General features: G+C 41.8%; 1 protein-coding gene across 1 annotated transcript; it reads left to right on the forward strand.

Moving 5' to 3' along the window:
- Positions 1 to 230: 230 nt before the first annotated feature.
- Positions 231 to 15,695, forward strand: LOC138968724 (protein inturned-like). Its single transcript, XM_070341357.1, has 19 exons — positions 231 to 467; positions 1,769 to 2,556; positions 2,965 to 3,044; positions 3,508 to 3,726; positions 4,202 to 4,314; positions 4,818 to 4,907; positions 5,431 to 5,508; positions 5,961 to 6,162; positions 6,892 to 6,948; positions 7,625 to 7,687; positions 9,612 to 9,821; positions 10,321 to 10,478; positions 11,256 to 11,374; positions 12,240 to 12,311; positions 12,669 to 12,781; positions 13,126 to 13,229; positions 13,709 to 13,904; positions 14,373 to 14,515; positions 14,970 to 15,695. Exons 1-19 carry the CDS (start codon positions 304 to 306, stop codon positions 15,085 to 15,087), a joined length of 3,087 nt encoding a protein of 1,028 aa, XP_070197458.1. The 5' UTR covers positions 231 to 303; the 3' UTR covers positions 15,088 to 15,695.
- Positions 15,696 to 22,500: the final 6,805 nt, after the last annotated feature.

Raw genomic sequence — 22,500 nt, forward strand, 5'->3', positions numbered from 1 at the left:
ATGTGAAGGAATTATAACGATTATGGATTGACTCAGTGATAGAATAAACAGTTTATATTCCGTCGAACTCGAATTTGTAGGTAGCTCGAGTCAGAAATCTGTAGCACTGAGCTACGCTATCTCTGCTTGAGTGTAGACGAAGTGCGACAACCACTGCAAATCAAAGCAACTCTTTTCCCTTGTTTAACTCTTTCGTGTTGAAGGTAAAATGTGTAACAGGTTAGCCCGGATGTAAACAAGATGGAAGAATGCGATGCCTCAAAAAGACATGACTTTACTGTGGTACTGCCCTAAGAGACGGAGATGGCCTATTTCCCGTCATTTGGGCCTTTTTATGATCCGGAGAAAGAACAAGAAGTTTATCGAGATAACGATGGTAGTCTGAGAGTAAGGAGGAGACCGCCAACTCCCTCTGGAAGTAGCGTGTCGGGGTCCCGTCGTCTTGAAACGGGAAACGAAGTCAAAAGGTTTCTACTCTTTTTCTGAAATTGATGTGTTTGTTGTAACAATCTTGTTTTGGTAAGATTATAATATGTAGCAAGCAGTCGACAGATGGAACGCATGTATTGGCGCTGGCATTACAGGATCAGGGCGTGGGGTGTGTGTGAAACTGATGTAAGAATACGGTAGGGGTAGGGAGAATTTTTTCAACCCAGTTGTAGTTGTAGGTCTTCTGCCAATCACACTGAAAAAGCCATTCGAAATCTGATGTTTTCCAACCAGCTCTTTTGCAGCCTTGCATTTTTGTCACGGTAGTTTGAATGTTAATATTTTAATTTCTCCAGTGATGTACATTTTAGTCGGTCTCCGGTCTCTGACCGATCCAATTTCCCCAGGACCTATAGCTTTAACCCCAGCAGGACACAGGTCCGATTAACCTACAGAAGAAGTGGTCAAGGGTCCGATCGTTTTTGACAGTGAAGCGGACATGCGGACTGTTCAATTTTCAAGAGGAAAGCTTGTTTCGGTTTTGCCAAGCGAAAGTAAACACTGCGTGAGGAAAGCTGGTTTCGGTTTTGCCAAGCGAAAGTGTGCACTGCGTGTGACCAGTTTGTTGAGTGAACGAGGCACCATATGGGATCTGATTCTTTGAATTAATTTATCCTCAAGTTGGATCAAGAAGAAAAAAAGAAAACCGAACCCATATGGTGCCTCGAGTGCATTCATTGGCTCAGCAATAAATCGTTGAGAGAGGATTCAGTGCACAGAACTTGGTGTGCACGGCTCGAAGAAACCGATTGTGTGTCAAAACCCAGGACATGATCCTGAAAGCAAAACTTGAGGGACCCGCAGAACGGTCAGATGCCTACCTGAAAAACATTGTCGACAGATGGGCAGTGAAAAAAAACCGACAACTGTTCAAATAACTTTGAAATGTGATTCAATCCTTTGAGTATCTAGTCATGACAGTCGCGGAAGGTGGAAGAATTTAAACTGAAAAATCTTTTTAAATGCGGTTTTACGAGTCGTGTTTTTGTCCTATTGAAATTGCAATCTCAGGACACTGTGTCCTATTGATTTTCAGTCTTCAGGACAATTGTCCTAAAGGCTGCTAGAAAAATGTACATCACTGTTTCTCATTCAATGATTCAATCATGATGTTGCACGTTTGTGACTGAAGCATGCAAATGTTTTCTTTCTATAGTAATAAATATACATGTATGTTTTAATCTTTTATGTAGAGAAGTACATTGCAACCAGTTTATTCAATCTGAAATGAACGTTAAAACACTTTTTGCTGTTACTGATTTTTTTCATTTGTCAACAGTAAAATTGGATCCAATTGGAGTGAGCATGTGCATCCAAACCAAGGTGACCTGTTCTACATCGGTGTTAACAATGACAACAAGAAACGAACAAGAAGTAACTCCCTGCCCCGTCCTCACAACGATCCTCAACTGTCTCACTCCCAACAAAAGGATGGCAGCCTTAGTCGACAGAACGGAAGCCGTCACAGTGATAGCGCAGTTTTACAGACACGCTTGCGACGTGGGAGCAGCGAAGAAGATGAAGATGAGAAGGTTCGTGCCCGTGCGGAACTGCGCAGGAAGAGTGAACAACTACAAATGGTGTTGCGTAAAAAACAGGTCCTGCCCAGAAATGGACAGACCAGGACATCCAGTCGCTACAAAAGAACTAAAACAGGTTCTGCTTTTATTCAGCAGAACAATTCAAAGTTATTGTTGTCTCAGAACTCTGGGAAAGCAGACTTAACACAGAATGTTGGTAAAGAAAACTCTACGGTCCCTGACTCCTCCAGTCAGAAACAGAATGGTGCTATTCAGCAGCAAACAAACGGCCGACAGCTGAAAGATGTCACTCTGGTGCCAGACTTTACCAGACGTGCCGATTCTTCCACCAGTAAAGCTAACGGTGCTGAGTTGTTTGAGCTGCTGTTGGGCATTGTGTTGTGTCGCTATAAGCAGCGGTCAGCGGGTGGGGGGTTGGTCAATGGGGACACGGGGGACACACAGACAGAGCACAAGGAACGCAAGCTGGTGGTACAAGGGGTGGTCGCTGGATCTGCTGCTGACAAGTGTGGAAACATTCACAGAGGTATGTATAGCACTGGAGAGCATACGTAGAAAAGGACAGAGCTAGGCAGAGCCAGTGCGCATATTGGCAGTCTAACATTTTAAGTGTTTGAAAGGTTGGGGATAAAGAGTACAACGCATAGATCTAATGTTTTCATACAAAAACTAGGGGGACTCTCAGTCTCAACAAGATTAGGATTGAAGGTACTGTACAGCACTAGTTTGCTAATTTTGTTTAGGCATAATTTATTATTCTAATGAACAACAAATGAACAATATATATTAGTGACATACATTGTGAGATATGTCTGTTGATCTTCTGCAAAATAAGCAATGATTAGGTTACAAAATGAAAGGTTAAACTTGAAGAGACAAGTCACTATGGTTCTTGTGTTGTATCACTGTTCTGTGTTTGTGGTGTGGTTTACAGGTGATATGCTGTTGCACCTGAATGGTCAAGAAGTGACCTGGTCCAACCTGAGCACTGTTCTCCAGAATGTGAAAAAAGAGGTGACACTTCTGTATTTCTTTTTCTTTCTTGGAAGCGAAATAATATTATATATAATACCTACATTCACTGTGCTCTTTTTTGACACTAAATGACAATATGTTTTAAGTGATAACAGATATTTTTTGTGAACATTTGATAAGTGTGGTTTTCTTCTTGAAGTGGAAGTAAAAAAAATAAAAAAATAAAAAAATACTTACAACTGGTGTGGCACTGCTTGAACTTGAAGTGAGTAATTTTCATACTGTCTCTGTTAAGACCTTAGAAAATGTAGCAAACAGTCATGAAAGTTGAAACCATAACAAAATTATCTTCACAATCAAAGGAGGTAAAAGCATACCGTGTCTTAAACTGAACAAAGGTCTGAAAACAAATGTTAGCGTATGTTTTTTGAGAGAAAAAAAATTGAAAAAGAGACTGAGTGAAAGAGCTGTAGTTTGAAGCTTCAACACTTGCCTTTTTCAGGTGAAGCTGACATTCCAAGTGCCGAAGATCATCGGGCCGACCTCGTGCAGCCCCAGCAGTCAGTCATCCAGTGGCTCGGGTCGCTTGCCCGCCTACCATAATCTGTGTCTGCTGGTTACGGGCCGAGACATCTTCAGCGTTCAGCAGCAACTACTGCAGTACAGCTGTGTCGCCATGTACCTCACACTCACATCCTCTGAACATGAAAAGACACCGCATGTGAGTGGTGTAGCTGTACCTCTATTTTCCTCTGAATGCAACCTGGTAAAATGCTAAAACTTTTGTTTTAAATGGTCTGACTTTTATGCTCTTTGTATTTATATATTTCCAAATTTGGGGATTGATTCAAAAGTATGAGGTTTGGCATTTGATTTAGTGGTAGCTACATTAACATCTCATGCTAATGTACACCAAATATGAAGTAATTCGCTGAACACATGTGGGTGTTGATGATAAAAAAACCTGTTATTAGCATTTTAATGGGTTGCATTTTTTTTTGGGGGGGGGAGGGGGGGGGTGGGATCACCCTTTAAGATGCTAACGGTATGAAGAGAAAGTCAAATAGCATTATGCAGTGTTTGATTTTGATTTAATTTCATTTTGACTCCGCCAGTCTGTGTGGAAAAGTTTTGAAAGCTTTTGAGATGTGGTGTCTTCTCTGCTATGTCAATTTACGCAGCATCTTATGTTTCAGGATGATATCATCTACTCTTTCCCTCCCCAAGAAGAATCGCTGACAGCCATAAGGGGACTCTTTCTGACTCTCAGCTCTTCTCTCCATGACATTGTGCAGTGTGGTGCTGACAGGTTAGTAGCACTTGATTGTTGTTGTTTTTTAATATTATAATGTGTTTGCCAGTATCGTTTTCTTCTTCTGCGTTTGTGGGCTGCTACGCCCACGTACACTCATAGGCACGAGTGTGCTTTTACGTAAATGGCAGTTTTTTCCCCTGCCATTTAGGCAGTCATACTCCGATTCATGGGAAGATTGCTAATATGAATGTTTACCTGGATCAGTTTGAATACCACAGACACTCATACACGATCTGACAGATTAAAATTCTTAGTGTCTTGAGATGAAAGTCCAGGTGTGTCGTGCAAATCATGATGCTTTGTACCTCGAAGAATACCTGTAGGTAGTTTCAGGCTTTTTTATTTGCTCAAGAAGAGATGCAATGCATCCACTCTCCATTTCCTAGAATTTTAGTATTGCGTTTTTTCTCTGTCTAGAGCAAGAAACGTATTTGCAATTTTCCTATGTGACTGATTATAGTTTGATTGATGCCTCATGCTGACTACTTTGTTTTCAGTTCTTGCCTGGTGATTGGAGATGAAATCATTAATGTTGTCTATTATAAGCATCGCCGAGATGTCTTCATTATCGCTGCCCCAGCTCATAGGTTAGTTCTTTTTGTCTTTTTTACCTGTGTAATTTATGTATGTAGATTCTTCTGCCTTCTTTTGTTTTTTTCTGACCCAGATGTCTGATACGAGGAGTTCACAGCAGTTTTGAAGAAAATAAATGGTTTGAACCAGGGAATAGTAGCAATCATCCCATGGTAATGGTTGGTTAAAAAATTTACATGCCTAATTTTCATTATCAGAATGCACCTATGCAAAGTGTAATTCAGTGAACTGGTTTATTTCAAGTAGCATCAGCCCTGTTTATAATAACCACCTAAGGGGCCGGCCAGCAGTGCTTGTTGTTCTTGTAGACAGTTTGTCACAATGGAACATTCTGAATTATGTAGAAATTATAAATATGAATTATGATAGAAAATAAGTTTGTCAGGGATCCCTTGTGATATTTGTTATGTGCAAGTTTACATTATCAAGACGTGGTCGCCCAGGCGGGTTTGACTTCTTCTGTGAATGCTATCTGTGGTGGGTTGTTATTATCACTGCTCTCACATTTATCTGCAGAATGCCTTTGTGTTTACTACGCACAGTGCTGAGGGATATGTGCAAGATGCTGACCACCATCTTTGGTGCTGTAGATAAGTGAGTTCAAACTTCGTGCAAGTTTTTGTGTGCATTGTGGAATAGAGAAAGAAATGTGCTGAAGACGCTTGGCACAGCTGAATGACTCTGAAGAAGAAAAATAAGGAAACTTTGATCTTGCCGACAATAAATAAATATATGTTTACATCCGTTTGTTTTTGAGATCATGCAGACAATAGATCGGAAGTTAAAGAGACCTTTTTTTCAAAGTCCATGTGAAGGGTGCAGAGTATGAATATATTGTCTGTTTAATGTTCATTGTTTTGTTGTGATTTATTAAGCTTTTCCTGCTGGAGGGTGACTTTGTCCTTCCAAATTCACCAACCAACTATTAGGTTATAGCTTGTTGTACCAATGGGTGATTGAGTATGATTGATATTCAAATTCAAATGATAGGTTTCAACAGATAGAGCGTGTGCTATTTGTTCCAAACTGACATTGACTGTCCACAGGGCATTTCACAGTGGAGAAAGCGGTCAGCTGGACCAGGTGTTTGCGCTGTTTTTTCATCGTTTGCTGTGCCAGCCAGGTGCAGACAACAACAACAGCAGCAGCTGTGACGTGGATGCTCAGTCCGGCGTCCAGCCTTGCTGGCAGATCGCTGCAGACGCAATGTGTGCCGCACCTCTGCTTCAACTGTCTGAGGAGAACAGAGTAAGATGTGCCTTGTGGTGTGAGTTTAGCTCTGTAGTACTCTAGTGTCATTCAGTCCAAGTGATGCAGAGGAAGGAGTTTTGTCAGCTTGCCTTTATACTATAGTCGTGGTTCTTAAAGACGTGATCAAGTAGGATGTGTAGTGTGTAAAATACTGCTCGTTTTGCATATTTAAGAGGAAGGAGTTTTGTCAGCTTGCCTTTATACTATAGTCGTGGTTCTTAAAGACGTGATCAAGTAGGATGTGTAGTGTGTAAAATACTGCTCGTTTTGCATATTTAAGAGGAAGGAGTTTTGTCAGCTTGCCTTTATACTATAGTCGTGGTTCTTAAAGACGTGATCAAGTAGGATGTGTAGTGTGTAAAATACTGCTCGTTTTGCATATTTAAGAGGAAGGAGTTTTGTCAGCTTGCCTTTATACTATAGTCGTGGTTCTTAAAGACGTGATCAAGTAGGATGTGTAGTGTGTAAAATACTGCTCGTTTTGCATATTTAAACACAAAACAAAAGACAAAATAGGTATTTGGATTTTTGACTTTTGTTTTGTTTTGGCAAATGGATTTAGCCTATTCAATATTCCCATGCATACTGATATGTGATATACAAGAGCTTGTTAATGTTTCAGTAAAGATGAAGAAAGGTTACACCGACACAGTGAAAGAGACACACATGGTCTGTTGTTTTATAATCATGTATAATTGTTCTAAATATTTTATGTCTTCTTTTCAGCTCATTTGTGACGAAATTCTGAGTGAGTTTGAGGCAGTGGACTTTGATGACTTCTTGGTAAGAATCATGGTATTGCTTTGAATATATTCCACCATGTCTTATCGTGGGTCAAAGAACAGAAGGGGGTGGGTGTGTGCGGTGGGGAGGGACAGTGAACAGATAAAGGGGAGTGAAGACAAACCCCCACTCAGATTCACTTGTGCCTAAAGCAGAAATGCAATGTAGTGCAGAACAGAGTAATTGAATTTCTTCACCAACGGCTGTATTTGATGGCTCATCATTGCTTTGTTTGAAGTTGTGTGTTAGAGAAAAGAGGATTTAAGAAAGGCATTCTGATGAGCCTTTTACTTGAAAGATAATTGATTGATTGATTAGCATTGTCTTGTAATTAACTTTAGAGCGTCTTGTCTGTGTTGAATGTTTGTAAAGCCCCAGATTGATTGGGCGAAGCATCCCACTTCGTCAACATCACGGGCCAAAGAATCTAGACACAGCCATCGTCGAAAGAAGAAGAAGAAGAAGATTGGGCGAAGTTTACTTCACAAAGCTGGTTGAGCAGTGGTTTGGCATTGACTTTTTGGTAAAAAGTCTTTGCGAATACTTTAAGAAGTCGTCTTCGGGCTTAATGAAGGACAGTCTTAAGGCTACCGGGACTGGTTCTGTACACTTTGTTATTGTTGCTCTAAGATATGCTACCTTTGTCCTTGATCCAACATTTATGCTTTGCTTCCAGGAGGAAAATGAGCTGTACTCACGCAGATCTTTCACAGTGCTTGGTTCTTCCCTCTTCTATAAGGTCAGTTGTACATGTACTTGTAGTTAATCATGGTAACGGTTTGGATTTATTGCTGTCGGACTGAGAGGGTCCAGTGCAGGTTGTTGACACTTTGATGTCTAAAATTTGGTTGAGTTCTGACTATTCATTGTTTTGTAGTGCGCTTAATATTTATTTTTTGAAAAATAAAAATAAGAGGCATTGATTTTGGTGAGATTGAATCTGCAGCCAGTTCTTTTTCTTAAGCTTTATTAGCTTTTGTTGCAGAGTTCTCCAAGTCACTGGATTCCAGCTACCTTGTTTATTTGTGTGTACAGACGTGTCTAGTGTGCTGGCAACTTAATCTTATGAATGTAAATGATTTATGTGTTAATATTTGGAAGTGCTGGGATGTTTGTGCACAAAAAGAAGGAAAAAAAAAGATCCAAACAACTTTCTGTATTTGACGGACTACAAGCCGCGACTTTTTTTCCAAAAAAATCGCATTGCGGCTTATAAAAAGATGCGGCTAAAACGTTACCTAAGCTTGAATAGCATTCACCTAATGGAAGTTGCCGCGGATTTTCATTTCCCTCGATTAGCGATTACCGGTACTTTATTAGCTCTCTACTCAAGACTCGGCGCTTTTCTCTTTCTTTCGCGAATCTTCGTTTGTCAACAAGTCGTCGTGACAAGATAGCGTACAGAGAAACACCGGATGTATCAGGATCTCGCGAGATTTCGTTTTTTTTGTGTCTCGCGATAGTTGGAGGAGCGAGAACCGCCATGTTGTGTTTTCGTCTGCTCGAAATGTGCGCAAAAGTCGTAAATCATCCCAAAAAAGCTTATTCCGGGTGGGACTACATGTGTGTGTTGGTTACAAATTGTGTGTGTGTGATATTTTTCTTCAAACTTTTTCACTTTTCTTCTTTGTTTCATTTTTGAGTCACTTGAGAAAAAGTGACTCTATGTAATCGGTCAGTGTTAGTCTGTCCGGCCGGCCGGCCGGCCGTCCGGCCGGCCGTCTGGCCGGCCGTCCGGCCGGCCGTCCGTAGACACCACCTTAACGTTGGACTTTTCTCGGAAACTATCAAAGCGATCGGGCTCATATTTTGTTTAGTCGTGACCTCCAATGACCTCTACACTTTAACGATGGTTTCGTTGACCTTTGACCTTTTTCAAGGTCACAGGTCAGCGTCAAAGGAAAAATTAGACATTTTATATCTTTGACAAAGTTCATCGGATGTGATTGAAACTTTGTAGGATTATTCTTTACATCAAAGTATTTACATCTGTAGCCTTTTACGAACGTTATCAGAAAAACAAGGGAGATAACTAGCCTTTTCTGTTCGGCAACACACAACTTAACGTTGGGCTTTTCTCGGAAACTATAAAAGTGACCGGGCTCAAATTTTATGTGAACGTGACTCCCAGTGACCTCTACACTTTGACGTCTGCTTTGGTGACCTTTGACCTTTTTCAAGGTCACAGGTATGTCTTGAAGGAAAAAAATTGAAATATCATATCTCTGAAACTATTCATCGGATTTGATTCAAACTTTATAGGATTATTCTTTACATCAAATTATTTACATCTGTATTGTGTTGTGAATAGCAATTTCTTCCTGTCCATCTGATGCCTCATATAATATTCAGAACTGCGAAAGTGACTCGATCGAGCGTTTGCTCTTCTTGTTTTATTCTCGGAATCGATTTCGCCAAACATCGTACTTTCGTTTGCCTGGTTGTTTTGATTGATTGACACGATCTGATTATATTTTTTTCGACGGCGGCTAATATAGTGACGCGGCCTATACATGGCTCGTCCCAATTTTTTTTTTTTAAAGTCGGGGGTGCGGCTTATAAAACGGTGCGTCTTGTAATCCGTCAAATACGGTACATAATCAAATCTGCAGCCACCATTTCTAAATTTCTAACCATTTTCCTACTTATTACCCTGTCACCAGAACTATCTAGTCTGCAGCCATAACTGGGAGTCCGACCTGCGTGACATGTACGCATTCCTACGTTGCCACAGCCTCCTCGCCTTGGCGTCACGGCAACCGATTGACGAACTGGTGGTGTGGCAGGAGGTGTACCTGACACGGAGTGAAGTTTCTGGAACTCTAGGATTCCAGGAACCACATGCTCGCTGGTTCATGCTGATTGTAGGCATGGTATGTTGGTGGAGTGGAGTTTGTTTGGATGTTTGTCAGATTCTGATGCCATTTCATTTGTCTCTTGATAACTTTATTGCTGATGTACGTTGCTGGCTCTGTTAATTGATCAATATTCTGTTTGTTGCAAGCGGAAAGCATGGACAAACTTCAATGATTTACTTTTTGTGGATTGCATGATCCATCACTAGAATTTACTCGAGGTCATTGTCTGAGGGAAATAACTGTGAAAACAAAATGAATACTTTGTGCTCATATTGCTGATGATGAGCATTTTGGATTCTGCTGGTTTCTGTGCTTTGAAATGAGTCTTCAGAAGCAATTTTGAATATAAAATGGTTGATAGAGTCTACATGAGCATGTAGTGAGTTCTTTTTGCTTTCAATACCACGCTGCAACTAAATCCTATTACAAGTACATCCACCAATTAAAAATTGGCTGTTTTGATTGATTGAAAACATAACTAGTCTGCTAACCGTTGCTATAACTGTTGCCACAGAAACACTTTCTGCTCGCCACACTGCTGGAGGCTGGAGGTTGCAGCCAGGAAGCGCTAGGGAAGCCCGGCCCCCACCCTCTGTTCGTGGACCAGGCCAGAGCCACTCTGGTCCAACTCGACACGGAGGACGTTCACATGTCTACCTGCTGTCATGACAGGTGAGTTCAAGGAGTGATTATGTTGATAATTTTAGTGTATGTATTTTAATTGATGTCGTTGATTCATTTTATAGATGCGTGTGTAGGGTGTGCTTGGCTGGAGTGAATACTTCTTAATCGTAATGTCAAGGCAAATTTTCAACCTTGGGCAATAAGATATTCTGTATTGCGTATTTCCTGGGGATTGGGACGGACGCCCTCTGGTCAGCATGATGGGAGTTACAGTTGAATCTGCTCATAACGACCATTGCAAGGGATTCAAGACATTTTTTGTAAACGGGTGTGACAGTAGTATTGTGGGAGTTGAATTTGTATTGTTGCCAGTGGGTCACTTCGGTATGATGAAAAACAAACTGGAATTTGTACTGTTGCCAACAAAACTCTATATGTGTGACAGGAGAGAGCAGAGAGAAGGGTATGAACAATAAAATCTGACACAGTGTTATTCAGTGAATGTCATGTGAGAGATTCAGTAGTAGACTGTAGGGGCTATGAAAAATTGTAAAAAATACAGCAAATATTTTTTTTTATTAAGAGATATGGGGCAGAGGCTCTGGGTGACTTCATTACAACGCATTCTGTTCTAAGCACAAGATAGTAGCACAATTATGTTATTTTTTTTTAAATTGAGGGGGGGGGGGGGGGGGTGGATTGTTTGTTTGCCAGGAACACAGGACTTACACAATTAGTGACAAACAGAAAATAAAGAAAAAGGTACATAATCAAGCAGGTACAGCCAGTCGATGGTGATGGTGTAACCTAGTTGTTTTGTCTCAGACTGATGGAGGATGTGGAATCACCCTTGACAATTAGCACAGAGCGTTTCATGGTGACAGGCAGGCAGGCCAGAGATGACACTGGGACCATCGCTAGATCCTCCGTCACATCAAAACCTCGTAAGTTGCACAACATATGCTTTGTTCCTTTCAAAAACGTTTATGCATGGAACAGTCTTTTGCTCATTTGTTGAGTTTTGTCTGAAATGTTGATTGAAGTTTTCCTTGTTTTGATTATCTGTGTAGGCATTTCCAAGGTTCTTCTTCTTTTTCTTTGTTAATTGCTACAGTTTCTAGAGATTCTAGTGCGTTTGACAGGTAGGAATTCAGAATGTCGTCTCGTTAGTTTTGTTTGATGTGCACCATGTTAATGTTAAAACAAATGTTAAGTTTCCATGGCTTGAAGGTCATGGCAAATGAATTTGATCAGCCTGGGAGGTCTTATTTCATAAATTGATCGGTGGGAAAAAAACAGAACTGCTTTATGCTGATTTATTTTTATAGCCTTCTGCACCCAGTTAGATTGCCCCTGAGAAGGGAGGTGTTATTTCTTTTTGTTTTTTAATTCTTCTTCTTCTTCTTCTTTGTTCATGGGCTTAGACTCCCACGTTCACTCATGTTTTTAGCACGAGGGGATTTTTACGTGTATGACCGTTTTTAGGCAGCATACGCTGATTTCGGGGGAGGCATGGCATGCTGGGTATTTTCGTGTTTCTATAACCCACCGAACTCTGACATGGATTACAGGATCTTTTCCGTGCGCACTTGGTCTTATGCTTGCGTGTACACACGAAGGGGGTTAAGTCACTTGCAGGTCTGCACATAAGTTGACCTGGGAGATCGGAAAAATCTCCACTCTTAACCCACCAGGCGGCAGCGACCGGGATTCGAACTCCCGACCTCCCTATTAGGAGGCCGACGTCTTACCACCACGCCACTGCGCCTGTCGTTTTTTAATTCAACTTTGTGTTGTTGCATTTTACAGCCAGTCCAGGACGTGCAGGAAATGACAATCCGTTGAAATACAGATCCAGTCCTCGGTCTGATCGCATGCCTGGTAAACATTGTTCCTACACTCAGGGATCAACTATACTGATTTACTTCATAGTTGGATGGGGGGTGGGGATGGTACTTTTCTTTGTTATGGAATTTTAAACCACACTTGTAAGTTAGCCATGGATTTACAACTGTCGAACTAACAATACACTGAGGGAAATCTAGAGTTAGCTACCTTATTTTGTTGGTGCATGTTACACAGGATTCTTTCTCAGTATAGAACTCCCAAGCAAGGTTACTCCTTATTACTAAATTGATACAAATATTGAAGAAATAGTCATTCTTCTTGGTAAAAAAACATGTTTGCTGTAGTTTGTTCCAATACCTGAGTACTGTGACGTGACTACTGTGTCAACAGGTGGCGAGAATGACGTGGACAGCCAGGTGGGCATGATGAGACGTCAGGGGAGCAAACTCTCCTACGGCTCAAACGACTCCGGTGGTAGTGGCAGCAGTGCTGGGGCACCAAAGGTAGATGTTTACGAAGAAGCCTTTTATTGCCTGCAAAAAAAATGGAAAACAGGGGGTTCCAAATCCTTGTAAAAAGAACACACACAAAAAGGTCCTGAGTGTGTGTGAGTGCATGTGTGCATGGATGTGGGCGTGTGTTCATTAGCTTGATCTTTGCAAAATATTAATCTTCTGTCAAAGGTAAAACAAGCAGCTTTGTTTGGTAGAAGCTGTTTAACAACTAGCAACTATTTTTTTTTAATTGTTTAACACTCTGCTACTTCTCATTATGGACTTTTTCTCAATGCCACTGTTACCTGTCTTTGGGCCTCCATCTGAACTGTGTGTGAACAACGTTGTTTCAGAGTAAAGTCAGTCGCTTCAGTTCTCTCCTAGACATGTCGGCAATCGGTCGCAGCATGTCAGCTTTACACATAGACACCATCGGCTCGCAGACGTCACAAGGAAAGTGAGTGCTGTCTTTTTCTGATTTCATGTTTGATTTGTGCATTGTATTTATGCTTGATTAAAGCAAAGCAAAATATGGTGGATATTTGAAAAAATATAGGATGCTGTTTGTTTTTTGTATATTTTATTTGTAACTGCCAATGTTTGTTTATAGCTGAAATATGTTGATGAAGTGAATGAAATTGGTTGGACCCACGGCTGAAAGTGTACTCATAGCTTTATAGCAATGTCAATTCAGAGCAGTACTGTTGTACCTGTGATAAAATGACTCTCTTTGAACCAGCGTAAATCATATTAAATGTGCCTACATTACAGATGCCCTGTCACAACAGACATATTTTTGATTGAATAAGAGGCGAAGGAACTAAATAAGTTGTCCTTTATTGGGAGGTGTTCTCTTATCAGAGGGGCCTCACATGGTGGGTACCAATGTACAACAAGGACGGAAGCTTTCATGACTTCTTTTCTTTGGTTCCACAGAATATCCAGAGGCAAGGATAATTATCTATTCCACTTCATCCACCATAATGACCTTGAGGGTGTCCTTGTGACCTCTACTGACCATGACCTGACCTTGTCACCTAGCAACCTACAGAACGAGGTCATGGCCAACTTCCACCGTTGTGTTCTCAACATTCATGCACTGTTTCACGACTTTGAAGCAGAAGATAAACCGGTGAGAAGTATATGATTTTTGGGGGGAGGGGTAGGGGGGGGGGGGGGGGGGGGGGAGGAGGCATATATATATTAGTTGGGAAGTAGTGAAAATTATAGCTACCCACATTTTGCACAGCCTTGCTGATCGTGGTAAAAGGTGTTTTGGCAAAGAGTGCCTTTTTAATTTAACACTAAAGCTCTGAAGAAGAGCAATTGACGATTTTTGGAAAGAACCTTTCGCTAGCAAGGGGTGTGTCGAAAACATGTGGACAGGAGCACATGTTTCCGACACACCACTCCCTAGTGATTGGCCCCTCCAATGTTTGTCAGAGGTTTATGCAAGGGTATCCACTCTTCAACAACCAAAACAAACATGACAGTTATTTTCGGAATTCTTCTGCAGCCTTTGTACATTTAATGTCTTTCTCGTCTGATATGTAACAGCGCAGTTACTGAACAATTTTTTCTTTGTGTTCAACTCCCACAGGAAAACAGCAAGTCATTGTTTGAGCGTGACTGTTCAGTGTCAAGCGGTGCCGAGGAACATGGAGTGTTGTTTCAGTGCACCGCCTCTCCCCCTGGTGCTTCAGATCGCAGGGCACCGCTTACACTCAACTACTGGGTTGTAGGGTGAGTAGTTTGGTCGATCTAAACATTGTGAATTCAGGAGTGTGTGTACAGTTTGAAAGAGATTGAGAGAGAGAGTAAGTGAGAGACAGAGACAGAGGAAGGATTTATATTGTTATTATTGTAGTTTGTATCTGCAATTTTTTTTTAAAAACTGTGAATAGAGTTATATTTTCTAGAAATTCAAACTCTGAAACTGTTGTGTTTTGTTGAATTGCCCAGCAGTGAAAATTTGGTCAAGCTAACATTGCTAACTATTTGGCTACTGCTTGTATAGAGAAATATGCCTCCGAGTTTTAGTGGAGAATACAATGTACGTACGTTAGACTGGCAGGACTTCTACCTTTCTTTTGTGGACAGAAATACTTCTAGAGCTGTAGACAGTGAATGGGGGAAATGCATCTTATAAACTGCACTGATGTTAGAAATTAAATTCATTCTTTTCTTCTCTCACCAGGAGGCGGTTTTCTTCGTCAGCGTTCCCTTCAAGCAAACATGAACTGTACGTGTGTTTCCATGAATCCGCAAGTCAGAGCTTGGTGGAAATGGCTTTCGCTCTGGGCTTTGGCACTTGAAGTTGATCTCACCTGTGTGACTCGCAGCATGGGCTATTGTACAAGCATGAACTGTTGGCTTGGTTTTGTTAATCGGCAGGCCAAAGCCTGTTGGAGAGGGCATTTACTCTGGGCTTTGACACCTGGGGTAGTGTGCATGAGAAAGTGCCTCACTGGGTTCGATCCAAGCACTGGGTTTGATTGGTTAAAATCTTAGTTTTAGCCAGTGTGACCCAGCGCTTGGTTCCCACCCAGCGGAGCACTTTCTTGTGCACACCACCCCTGAACTTATTTGAAGTGACTGTGTTGAAAGATAAAGATGGAAGTGAGGAGTTTCTGAAGCTGATAATGTGGAGATTGCATTGCATAGTGTCTGGTAGATCGGGCCTGCTGAACATGACCCTTTCTGGGTGCAGACTAATCACGTGCAAATCTTCGTCACACTCTGCAGATAGAAATCCTGCAACAGCAATTCAAGACCAGACTCTCTTTCACAGTGGCTTGCACCCTCCAGTGGGTTGTCAAGTAATGCCAGCTGCTCCAGGTCTGGTTCCTCACCATGATGCTTGTTTGGTTGCACAGTGGAACCCCCTTTTTACGACCTCAAAAAATCTGAGAAAATCAGGTCTTAAATACAGTAGAACCCCTCTCTAGCGACCTTGAAAATGTTGACAAAAATCGGTCCTTATGGAGGGGGGTCCTTACAGAGGGAGGGGGCGGGGCCACAAAGAAAGTCACCTCAGATTTTCTTAAAAAAAGAAAACAGAGAAGTTTGAGTTGCTTTGTTTGACATTGTCGATGGTGTCCACCAGTTCTGGTGCATGTTTCAATGCAAAAAGAGTTAGTTTCTGAGCAAGCATTTCTTTACAGCAGTCCCTGCAATGATGAAGGCCCTCCGAGAAAGAGAGTGAAAAATCGGCCACCGTTCTCAGCATCGCGTATCTGTGTGTAACCTCTTTCATTGAAAAGATACTCTTGTTTCCCTGCAGCCTTGACCAGTGAGTCGGTTACCTAATCTGTGAACCCTTCAGTTGTGTTGCTTTGTCAACTAGTTTTGCTCTGAGTGAACAGTGCAGCTGGCCTCAATTAGCCGGTGACACCTCTCTGGCCACAGCACCAAACAGTACATGGCTGGGGGGGAGAGAGAGAGAGAGAGGGGGGGGGGGGGTAGCTGGCTAAACTCAGTGGGGTGTCCGGTGTCACTGAAGTCAGCAGGAAGAGCATTGGAGAGAAATAGAGAGGTGTACTCTTCCAAACATCAGTTGTCAGCGCTTAGGGTAGTCAGTGAGGGAGAGTGAGAGCGGTTTGTGTACAGTCCGACTGAAGAGTGAAAAGTCACTGCCACAAGATCGGCATGCAGTCAATAAAGCCAGACAAGAAGAATGATTATGACATGCGGCTCTATCTGCTGGTTTTTTTATTCAAACTGGTTTTCAACGCTTATTCTCACAAAGCATCTGCACACCTGCCTCTGCCTCTGTGCTGTGTTTGTGTGGCTGCTTTCGTATGATGTCAGTGCATGGTGAGTGCGTTCACTGCCTTGTCACCACTTCCCCACCTTTTTCAGAATGTTTTCTTGGAGTTGGATAATTCTTTGAATTTGCGATTTTCCAACATCAAGACTTTTTGCAATCGCGATGGCAGTTTCTCCCTTTTTGTGTCTGTTCACAACATTCACTCGATTCTCGAGAGTTAAATATTTTCTTTTCTTTGTAGACGCCATGTCGATCTCCACTGCTCTTCTGTCCAAAGACTGTCTATTCTGACTGAATTGAACGGTGTGTGTTGGTCACGTGAGTTTGTTTTCTCGATGATTGGTTTGTGATGTTTACTCAGCCCACCCAACCATCACACCTCTCAGCGGTTAATTAGTGCCTTTGCTTACGCAAGACGGTTATAACTGGTTATAACCGGTTTGTCAGTGATGCGTTACGCTGACTGAGTCTTGGCTTTGTCTGACAAAGTCGTTACACAAGCTGTTAGGTCGGTCCTTAGACGTTAGAGCGGGGTGGTCGCTACACTGGTGACAACTATATAAGGAAACACATCGGTTAAAAAAAAAAGGGTCGTTGTGGCGGGGTAGTCCTTAGAGAGGGGGGTCGTTGTGAGGGGTTCTACTGTAATAATAATACGAATATTTATAACGCGCACATATCTCACCAACAGGCGACTCAAGGCGCACATACACTCGTTCACACACACGGAGACTTAAAGTCACTAGCACACACACACACCATCAAACATTAAAATATGTACAGTTATTCAGGGTGGGATGGGGTGGGCAGTGTATAATGCATGGATTATTTGGAAAAAAGGAATGTCTTGAGTGCAGATTTGAATGATTCGAGGGACTGTTGTTGGCGGAGGGGGAGAGGTAGTGTGTTCCATTGGCTAGGTGCTTGGAAAGAAAATGAGCGTTGACCTGCTGTTTTGAGTTTGGTGTGGCCGAGGGTCGGGTATAAAAGCAGAGCGGCGCGTGGCACTTCAGTCTAATGTCCAGCCCTTTTCAGGAAACGAGCTCTCACTTGAAATATTATTTTCAAAAATACTCTGTCTATACCAAACTCAAAAGCACCATTTTTGTCAAGCAAACATTTGAAGGTGTACACCACACATGCACCCCAAAAAGTGTTTATAATAACCCCTGGATAACGTACTTTCAGAAAAAAATTCACTCGCCAAATTTGAATTCAAAATCAAACGGCTGTCAGTCGTGGTGGACTGGGCGGAGCTAAAGACACGAGAAAGATAATGTCCACGCACCGCTCATTCCTTTTCGGCAACACACACCCGCCACATAACGTTTACCAGATGTTTCCTGACCCCAAAGTTCCGGTCACTCCGCGCTATTGCAGCCGCCATGGATGCTACATGACACCACTGGCTAATCTGCCTGAGAGTGAAACACTTTCAATAATCATTCTGTAATTAATAAATCGTTTCAAAGATAGTCTGCACTTTACGAATGTTAGTTTGGTATTTATTACTTTTTTTTTTAAAGTGAAACATATTCAACCGAAAAAAAAGTTTTCTTCTTGGGCTGAAAAGGGAAGCTGAAGTTATTTGGTGGATGAATACGATCGTGAGTTAGGTACCAATGTCTTGAATTTATGGCAGACTTTTCCAGAGAAAATAATTGTATACGCGTTGCTTGATGTTTCCGGTAGAACACCGCGTATCACAGTCATGCACGTTGGAACCAGGCACTCATGACTCATGAAAGACACTTTCTTCACTTTTTCACACACTAAAACACCATTCTTCAGGCGACTCTGCAGCAAATGTCGTAATCCCTGTCTGTCACAGATATCATATTCATCAACATCCAGCAATAGTGATGCTCTGCTATCTAATTAAACATTTATTAGTTACAAAGCTGTTCTCCTCCGGACACGACGCGAGACCATGCCTTGACTGACTAAATGCAAGTTTTCCCACCAAATTTCTCCTCTTCCCGCAAATTTTGGTAACCTAGTTAGTCTTAGACAAAACCAAACATGTGGGCTCGGGGAGCGAAATGCACGCTCACAGTGCCGTTATGTATCTGGATTTACTGGTCAACCTGAAGCCAACGGTCACATGCGTAATTAACAACCGCAAACTATATCTTTTGTTCAAAATAAGTGTGTCTAACAAGTCAGTTTCAACTTGTTAGATTCACAGGCTTTACATTTGGCTTATTATGGCAAAAACAATGGTCAATATATTTTCTTTAGAGAATGCAGTCGGTTTGTGTAACAAGGGTTCCACTGTTCTAAAAGCCGGCTAGACTGACCTACTCGTCTTGAAAACGGTACCGACCTTGATACCTTGGGAACTGTAAAACCAAGACACAGAGCTACATAGTGGCGCCAATGTCTTGGGTGAAACATTCAAACATGCATGTACAGAAAGCAGTGACACATTTAACTCTGTAGATGGTCCCTCAAGTTCTTGGCATCCGATTGTTGGTGTGAGTTTCCACTCAGGTTCTGCACCAAGAGAGAGGGTATTTCTACTCTCCAGTCTACAACACGAAGTCAGGTTGACCGGTTGCGTTAGTGCATGGCACTGCATAACTTTCACCATGTGAGGCTCAGTTGTATTGCACAAGTGTACAAATGCGCGCGCGCATGCGACGGCGTGTGTGCATGCCGATGTGGCATGCATTCACCTACTTTTTGTTGTAATTACGTTTGCTCAAGCCATTGCACGATGTAAAAAGAAGTAAACCGTGTTTTTATTGTGGCACCTTGTTGTGACCCGGTTTGTGGAGCGTTAATATTTTTACGTGAGATTCACGTGCTCCTTGTTCAGTTGTTGTGACCTGGTTTTGGTCGGAGCGTCACAAACTGCGTCGTTTAGTTCTAGAACACCGTGAGATTCACGTGCTCTTTTCCGTGTTTTGATTTTGAGGTGAGCCCTGCGAATCTGCGTTGCAAGTTTTAGAATACGTGTGACTCACGTGTTTTTAGCTTTGTGATGTCAGCTAGTTCCTTGGTCTTCTTTCTGTTAAATATACCGTTTTAAGTTTTGAGCATGCACGGAGTGCGTGATCGGTTACTGATTGGTTGTAAAATAGTAGTTTCACCCGATTCCGTCTTAGGAATGTTGTTGGTTGGTCAATCCGGTGACCTTTGACTTTTGAATAACTATTCCATGTTAGGTTTTTGTTTCCATAAATACCGCTGCTTGACTCCTGTCTCGTCAGTCGATCTGAGGGTTTTAGGAAGCGTTTGGTTTTGATGTAAACGTATGAAGGTTATCAAGTGAACCAACGGAGTGTTTCTTATGTTTTAACGTCAACGTAATGTTCTTGGAGACAGTTGTTTCTCAAGTGTGAATCGTTTTGTGCCCTTCGTTTGTGAGGCAACACGTTTTTGGTACTGCTGGTCAACCCACACAGCGCATAAGGTAATTTTGTTGTTACTTGTTTGTGTTGTGTTTTGGTCGCCATTTTGTAATTACTTTGTGAGTTGTTTATGTATAACGTGAGTTGAAAGTCTGACTTGTTGTAGTGTTTCTTTATTGTGTGTTCAACTGTTCTAGTGTTGTGAACGTACAGCAATGTTTTGTAGACGCTAGAAAGTCGCTAATGTTTATAATGATAACTTGTGTTTTCTGTGGTTAACGAAGTTCGAAGTGAAACGTTTTCTCCGACTTTTTCAGCCTTACGTTAAAAGAATTTAGGTAAAAGAAGCTTGCGGTCTGTGGTGATCGTTTGTAAACGGGCTTATTTCTTGTAACGTTATTGAGGGAAAGTGGATGAGTAAATATCTTGTTTGTGACTTTGATTAACGCAGGAACGTTGTCGTTAGACTTTTTTGGTATGACAGTTTGCTTTGTATTCCTGGCCTGATGAGTCAACGTTTTGTATTTTTCTGAAACTAGCCATTTTGGTTTTAAACGTATGTATGCTAAGTTTCTTGAGTATTCTTAGTGCTTATGGTATTGTTGAACGTACGGAACGTAATTCTTTATTGTTGTTGAACGTACAGAACGTAACTCTTTATTGTTGTTGAAGGACTAACCAACGAGTGTTTGGTAATTGTAACTTTCTTGTCTGTTTGTCTTCGCCTGTCTTGTGATTGTTTATTTTTCTTGTATTTACTTCTCGTGTCTTGTTAATGCTTTTGATACTTTTGCCATGTCTAATAATTTGTTTTCTTTTCTCTTTTTCTTTCTGTCCATAAGTTTTTTACCGCAATAAGTAGTATCGCAATACGTAGTATCTCATTACGTAGTACTGTAACTATATATGCATTACTGATACCTTAGTGTCAGATGTAAAATAATAAACCAGTACTTTTGCGCGTTATCGCTTGTAACCTGTGTTTGTCATTTCGTATGAACAATATGTAGTACCAGCCTCGCTCACGAAGGCGCGCACAGTAAAAAACTTAGCTTGCTGTCGCCCAGTAAAAAACTTTAGTTGCTGTCGTCCAGTAAAAAACTTAGTTGCTGTCGCCCAGTAAAAAACTTAGCTGCTGACGCCCAGTGAAAGAACTTTAGCTAAAGTAAACAAACTTAGCTGCTGACGCCCAGTAAAGAACTTTTGTTATTGACGCTCAATGAACGTAAACGTAGCTGTTGATAACCAGAAAAAGACTTTATTGTTACCTGTCACTGTGTTAGTGAACCATAGTTTGACATAGATCAACTTGTCGGTTAGAGATCTTCCTACTCCGTATCCGGCGCATTTTTTGTGACTTTTGTGTATTATCCCAAACGACCCTCAGATCGATTCATTTTACTTTATAACCAGATAAACCTTATGTAGGTTTTTTAGTGCTTTTGAATAAGCGAACATTGTAATGGAGAAGATTCCAGCAGATAAACCATTGGAAGCTTCAGGTTATGACGTTAACGGCGATGAAGATGAACATTCTCAAAGGCCTAGGCGTGACATTAAGCCTACTGAAAAAGGTAGAGAGTACCAGATTGAGATCAAAACTAGAAACTTCGCAAGACAACGAACATTCTTGGAACGAGCAATCGGTGAGGTAGTAACAGAGCTTAACCAAGAAACTCCTAATCAAGAGTCGTTAACCAGTCAAAAACAAATTGTTTTGAGCATGTACAAGGATCTTGGTGACATAGAGAAAGGTCTTCGTAGTATTGGTAGCGGTGAAACCATTCAGGAAAGTTGGGATGATGTTCAGAGAACAGTTCAGAACATTATGTTTGACATTGATCGAGCTCTTGACAGACAAACGACTAGCGTGCAGGTGACTAAAGAGCCTACTTCCAGGCATAGCAGTGTTACACCTAGCGTTGGGTCATCCACCCACAAGTCAGCCAGTGGTAAGACTGCCAGCCATAAAGCAGCTAGCATTACGTCAGCCATCCACAAGTCAGCTAGCCACAAGTCAGGTAGCAGGAGATCAGGTAGCCAAGTAGCTTCTCGCGCCGAGTCTCTCCGCTCTAAAAGTGTTAGCTCTGAAGACACTAAATTGGCTCTTAAACTAGAGGCTGCTTCCCTGGCCATAAAAGTGGAAGGTGACGCAATAAAGGAAGCTCAGTTTAGTGAACTGGATCTCTTACAACAACAATATGCTGAGAGAACAGCAGCTAGGCAGACTGAGGAAGCTGAGAGAACTGCAGCTAGGCAGACTGAGGAAGCTGAGAGAACTGCAGCTAGGCAGACTGAGGAAGCTGAGAGAAATGCAGCTAGGCTGATCGAAGAAACTGCTAGGCAGGCTAAGGAAGCTGAAAAAGAAGCAGCTAGGCAGGCTAAGGAAGCTGAGAGAATAGCAGCTAGGCAGGCCGAAGACGCAGCTGAAGCAGCTCTTGAAGAGATTAAACAGAAGAAGGCTTTGAGACAAATTCAGTCCACCGAATTGAAAATTAGCTTAAGAGAACAACAAGCTATGTTACAAGTATTGGAACAAGGTGAATCCGTTCAGCAGGATCTCCCTGATCTACCGTCAGTTGATTTGTTGAACACTAGGTTCC

This window comes from Littorina saxatilis, linkage group LG6, assembly GCF_037325665.1.
Source record: "Littorina saxatilis isolate snail1 linkage group LG6, US_GU_Lsax_2.0, whole genome shotgun sequence".
Classification (NCBI taxonomy): domain Eukaryota; kingdom Metazoa; phylum Mollusca; class Gastropoda; order Littorinimorpha; family Littorinidae; genus Littorina; species Littorina saxatilis.

Excerpts from the sequence above, each read along its gene's own strand:
- LOC138968724 (XM_070341357.1), top strand. The coding sequence starts at position 304 with ATGGCCTATTTCCCGTCATTTGGGCCTTTTTATGATCCGGAGAAAGAA. Across the intron at positions 2,557-2,964 it reads GTGTGGAAACATTCACAGAG|GTGATATGCTGTTGCACCTG; the intron begins GTATGTATAGCA and ends TGTGGTTTACAG. Across the intron at positions 12,782-13,125 it reads GCAGTGCTGGGGCACCAAAG|AGTAAAGTCAGTCGCTTCAG; the intron begins GTAGATGTTTAC and ends ACGTTGTTTCAG.